This window comes from Bison bison, unplaced genomic scaffold, assembly GCF_000754665.1.
Source record: "Bison bison bison isolate TAMUID 2011002044 unplaced genomic scaffold, Bison_UMD1.0 scf7180017864089, whole genome shotgun sequence".
NCBI lineage: Eukaryota > Metazoa > Chordata > Mammalia > Artiodactyla > Bovidae > Bison > Bison bison.
In genome coordinates, this window is record NW_011494661.1 from 954,253 (window position 1) to 960,233 (window position 5,981).

At 56.0% G+C, this 5,981-nt stretch overlaps 1 protein-coding gene across 1 annotated transcript in view; it reads right to left on the reverse strand.

Annotated features, from left to right (window-relative positions):
- The window catches only part of NRXN2 (neurexin 2), a 99,262-nt gene that overhangs the window by 15,742 nt on the left and 77,539 nt on the right, over window positions 1–5,981 (reverse strand). The window contains exon 20 of the mRNA XM_010838098.1: window positions 3,309–3,398. Within this exon, the coding sequence (XP_010836400.1) occupies window positions 3,309–3,398 (90 nt within the window). The remainder of the gene's footprint in view (window positions 1–3,308; window positions 3,399–5,981) is intronic.

A 5,981-nucleotide genomic window follows, 5' to 3' on the forward strand; every position in this document is an offset into this window, starting at 1 on the left:
GTGCCCAAGGTGGGGAAAGGGGTGGAGGTGGAAACCAGCAAGTAGGGGTTGGGTGGGGATGGAGAAATGAGGAAGGGGCAGACACCAAAGGGAAAGTCCTCGTCAGCCACTAGCCCAGTCCAGGCAGCAGGGACCCTGGAGGGGAAGGAGCCCCAGGGCACACACGGGCCAGGAAAGGGGGCCCAGCTCCCCCCTCTCTCCCCCATGCTCATGCCTCTGGCCTTCCCATCCCCCCTCCTCTCTTGCTCTGGGGGCATCGCCCCCTTCTTTCCCTTCAGTTGGATCCCCATCTTCTCTCTCTGCTCCCCACCAACTTCCCACACCCGTGTCCAGCCCCAAGCCACGGAACCCTCGGAAGCAGCAGACAGAGGAGACAAAAAGGCAGAAACGGAGGAGGCGACTGCCAGGCCACGTGGTCAGTGCGTGTCAGGGCAGGGATGGAGGTGAGGCCTGGGTGGACAGTGCGTGGGAGGAGGGCCAGCATGCATGAGCCTAGGAGCAGCCACGTGGACCACACTCCGTCCTCCCAGCCACCACCAGGCCCTCAGACCTCTGACCAGGCCCCCCTCTCCCCTCCTCCCCTGAGGCTCAGCCACAGCCTGGGGGTCACGCCCTGGAGAGCAGAGTCCTTCCTCCCCGCCAGGGTACGCAAGCACAGAGATGGAAAATGTTAAAGGGACCTTGCTTCGCTCGCTGACAGCCAAAAAAACCACTCCAGCTCCAACCTCGCTCCTCACTCAGCAGTTACACCTCAGAATTCCCACCTGGGTGGGCTTTGGTTGTTCTGTTTGGTTTTAGTGGATCTGGGGGTCAGTTTAACCCTCTGAGTTTGTTGCTTTGGTTTGGTTTTTAGAAAAGATATTTATTATGTTTAAGTTTAGGTTTAACTTTGGTTTTGATGTTGCTTATTTTGTGGGGGAGGCGGGCAGAGGCAGTACTAGGTTGCCCCCTGCTCCCCTGGACCTTCAGCTGCTGGCGCTGGGGGTTTAAGGCCTGGCTTAGCCCTCGTTAGCCTCTGGTTAGTGCCTCGTTAAAGATCTGGTTTAGAGTTAGGTGCCTATAAGCCCTGCCCTGAAACCTGGGCTGAGGACAGTCCAACTTGTGAAACCCACACTCTTGGAAACACAGGTTCCCCGGAACACCCAGACCTCTGGGGCCCCCAGCCATCTGTCTGGCCTCTGGCCAATGACTGGCCACAGATGTGTCTGCTCAGGCCCTCTGCTCAGCCTCTTCTCCTCCTCCAGCACTCCCTCTGCCCAGCACCTCCCTCAGCCTTGGAGCAGGGCCATCATCTTCCAGAGCGGGCAGCCAGAGCCCACAGAAGCTGAGAACTAGTGACTGGCAGCTAGACATGGGCCCTGGAGAGGCCTTGAGGATCAGTGTCCAGTTTACACCCGCATGTGAGAATTAGGAGAAAAACAAAGGGGAGAAGGTTCACAGTGGTCAAATGAGTTTGGAAAACAAACATTTCATAATTAAACAAGAGGTTTCTCTCTCGCAGGACTTCTCAGAGCCTTTATTAAAATGCATGTTCATACGCCTCTCCATGAGGAAGAAACGGGATTCCGATTTCTCAAGCTCATCTTACCACATCTCTCTCTCTCTCTTTCTTCTTCTTTTTTTTTAACCACACATCTCTTTATCGTGAAGCATCTCATGGGACTTATGCTTCACAGGATACATTTTGGAACTGGAAAAATGGATTCACTCAATAAATATTTATTGAGAACCTACCACATGCTAGGTGCTGACGGGTTCCCCGGTAAAGGAATCTCTCCAAGAATGCCCAGCTTTAGTTCTCCAATACTTTCCTGCTCCTCATTTCATCTCATCCTCGTGTGAGGCAGGCTGAGCAGGAATCACTGTCCCTGCTCCCCGAGGAGGGAGCTGATGCCTTGACCAAGGCCAGGCCATGCTCTGGGAAATACTAGAGAACGTGGCCAACCCTGCACTTTCTGGAAGAGGAACCAGAGGCCTAAAGAGAAGGTGCAACCCTGCAGGCACAAAGCAGAACTGGGATTCCAAACCACCGGCAGGAGTTCTTCCTTCAGCTGGACCACAAGTCCCGCCCCCCAGGCCCTCTCCCTGGCCTGTCCAGCTCTCCCTACCCTTGGGGTCACAAGTTGTCCCAGCCTCAGCCCAAGCTGCTCCCTTGGCCTCTCTGATTCCGGGAGAGGGAGGTGGGTAATGGGGAGGAAGCCACATAGGTGAGCCAACTAGGCCCCTGGGGCCCCACCCACCATGAACTCCTCAAAGGGTTAAAGTTCACCCCGCTGGAGAGAGCAGCCCAGTGTGGCTGGGGGCTGTAGGTTTTAGCGATGTCTGTTACAGTCCCTTTAACTTTTTGTCCTGCTACGGATTTATCACATCTGGTTATCAGCATGTTTAGTCCCCGCTGGCCGTGTGGGGGCTGGAAGGGACATTGGGGGTTTTAGTTGGGGCCGGCCCCAGTGGACATTTAAAACCACAGTTATCAGCTGGTTAGGTGGAGGTTTAACAGTGCTACTTCCCCCCTAGAGTTTAGCCTTAGAGGTACAGAGCTCGCCCCCTCTCCAAAGGGAATGGGATGGCTTTGCCCTTGGCCCCAACTTCCCTTGGTGACAAGTGGCCTTCTCCCTCCTCCCTCACACCCAGCAGCGCCTCTTAGCCAGCTGTTCTGTCTTCCTCATCAGCTCAGCGGGCACAGAAATCCTCCTGGGATGCCACCTCTCCCCCACCTCCTAGTCTCCCCCCAACCTCCACTGCGTCTGAGACCTTCTAGACCCAGGTGGGCCCCTTCCAGAGACAGTGGCCGCACAGACACTCTTCATCTTTCCAGTGGGATCTGAAGCACCCCAATCCTCTCTTTTCTCCTCAGATGAGCCCCGTGAGGTCTTCCTATCCCTCCTTGGGATCCTAGGACCACTGCCCTCTGCTTCCCAAAGCCATCTGCTGCCCAGCGTGCTGTGGTCCTCAGCTGGCCCTCGACTAAACCTCTGAGCCAACAGGGCAGCCCCCTCCCCACCTACACTTCACCCTGCCTTCCTGGAGGGGTTCGGCATCTCCTCGATGACCCTGGTCCCGTCACAGGTTTAGAAAGAGACCAAGCTCTCCCACTTCTAGGAAAAGCCCCACCCCTGCCCCAACCACCCCTCTAGAAGCCACAGACCCTTGACCCCAGAGAGGAAGGGAGCACCCTGGCCGGACAATCGTCCTCTCACTAGGGGGTGGGTGATGGGGAAGGCTCGGATGGGGAAAGAGAGAGCTCTGCACCTTTAAGATAGTGTTTTTAAAGTTAATTAATTAATTAATTAATTCTGGTTAATTACCTTTGTCGAGCAGCCACTCATCAACTACTCGACCAAGCCGGTAGGGGATTCTCTGTCTAGCAATCGCCAGGCGCTCGTTATCAAAGTTTCCTTGGAAAAGTTTAGAAAGACAGTAGGTTTCTCAGGCGGCGAAGTCCAAAGGAGTTAGAAAAGTAATTATGCATTTCTCAGGAGACTCAGAGTAAGCGGCCACATCCCACGGAGAGAGGGCAGGTCCACCCAAGGCGGGAGAAGAAACGCCGGTCCCTCGTCTGCCCTCCGGTCCCCCTCCCTAGGCTCCCAGGCACAGCCAGCCCCATCCTGGGGGCAGGAGCCACCCGAAAAAAAGAGGGGACAAGGAAGAAAAGGAAAGGGGAATGGAAGAAGAGGCAGCTGGAAGGTCAAAGGTCAGAGGTTAAACAGGTTTATCTGTCTGCCCGCTTCCTTCCCCATCCCAGAGTGGGGTAGAGGGGCGGGGAGGGGCATTTAGCAGGTTTAAGTTAGGGGTGGAAGGCCTTAGCGACCCAGCTGGTTACTGCGTTTAGAGGGCGGTTTAGAAGTGGGAGGGACGGGTTAAGCGGGGGTTTATGCGGCATTTAGGGGGTGGTCCGGCACATACATTTAACAGTGAGATTTAAAAGTCTTCTCGAAGTCCCTTCGGTTCCCTTTACCTTTTGTGATCAACTCCCAGCTTCCCCTCACCTCCCATCCCACACCACACCCCACCACTGGTTTTCCACCGGCACTTCCCCCGCCAAGCCCCCACCGCGCTCACTGAAGACACTTCCAGGCTTCTCACCCTGGTCACAGTGGAGTGTGCCCGCTGGATATCCCCCAACTGCCCCGCCCAACCCTTGCATCTCGCCTCCTCTGTCACCCCGGCCCACCCCTGGGCTCCCTGAAGGTGCCCACAGCCCTCCTCCGCTTGGCGGCACCTGGCTCTCAACCCCTCTCTCTCATTTTCACTCCAAGACCCTCGGAGTCCTCTCTGCTCAGGTCCCCCCTCCGTTCCAGCCCTGGGGACCCATCCCAGCCCCAACCTAGCCTTCCTCCTCTCAATCCTGGCTGCCCATCCATACACAGCTGTTCTCTCTGCTCACAGGGAGGAAGGAGGATGTGTGTGTCTGTCTGTCTGTGTCTGTGTGTCCTGTGAGCTCTCCCCCAAGGCTGTAGGTGACCCCAAACTGTAGCTGTGGAAATGGAAGTTATTTCCTTTGGGTACCTGGCCACTCTACCCATTGAAACCCGACGCCATCTTCAGTAGCATGCACTCTGGGGGCGTTTTCCTCCTCATGTCTCACTGCACAACCATGCTACCTGCCCAGCGAGACCTGGGCCTGGGTCTGCCTGTGTTCACCTCCCATGAACCTCCCATGGTGTGTTCACTCCGGCAGGGATGGGGCCTCCCTGGATGCTTACAAGGCAGTGAGACCTCGCCCTCCTGAAGATTCCACAGACTCTGAATCCACAGAGTCGGGTCACTTGTATTTTAGATAAAAATGGATCACCCACTCGTTGAGTCACTCAACAAACATCTCCTGAGTGTCTTCTCTATTCCTGGTACTGGAGGAATACTGGGTACTGGAGATGCAAAGACAAAGGTCCAATCCTTGCCCAGGGGGAGCCCCCACCGAGCTGCAGCTGGCAAGTGACCAGCAGTGTCCTGTGTTCTGTCAGAGGCAGCACAGTGCTGGGGCTGGGGCTGGGAGGGGCCCAGAAGAGTCTGGAGGAGGAGAGTAGCAGCCAGATGGGAGACAAGCGGGGGAAGGGAGGGAGAGGGAGCGCTGGAGCAGAGGCAGGAGGGCAGGAGGCATCCAGGCACCTACTCCTACTGGAGAGTTGTGTCTGTGTGGTCATGTATTTGTCCGTATGTGTGTCCTGAGAGGGAGGGAAGAACGTACATCTGCCTCACTGGCGCACACAACAATTCTAACAAGACTTTAACAGCGCCTCTGCTATGCCATGCCATTCTAGCACTTAGGCCATCTCACAGAACTCTCACAGTATGGCTATGATGCAGCTATTATCCCCAACTTTCAGAGGTCAAAACTGAGATGCAGAGGCGCTTGATGACTTGTCCAAGGTCACCCAGCTTGTTAGTAGCAGATGCAGGATGGAAAGCCAGGTCCTGCTGACTCAGGGTCCCTGGGCTGCGTGTCTGTGTTTCCTGAGAGCCTGGGCCATGCACACTCTACTCTGCCCTGCTGGTGTCGCTCAGGGTGACACTCGCTTTCGTAGGTGATCTGCCCTCATAGGGCACCAGGCCCTCAGGTTACTCTGCTTGGCAGTCAAGGAGGCACCCCACAGTCTCTCCAACCCCAGCCAGGGATCCCAAGCAGAAGAGGGCAGGTGTGACTTTTCTAATCCTGCATCTGCCCTGCTGAGATCCAAAGGGAGGCGCTCTGGCTTGACATAAAGCTCCACGCTCCCTGAGTCCAGCCCCGTCCAGGGCGGGCTGGTGTCTTCACTGCTTCAAAGGTCACCCTGGTGTGTGTGTCTAAGAAAGAGCGAAGTCTGAGGCCCACAGCCGGGCCTGTGGGTGTCGGCGTGTCTGTGGCACTTGGAATGGGAACGTTTATGTGCCTGAGTTGCCCCACACATGCCCAGGCCTTGGTGTAAGCTGGCATCCCTCTGTAGGGCTTTTCCCCCTGTGTCTGTCTGACCACATGAATATTTGCCAGTGTCTGTGTGCCT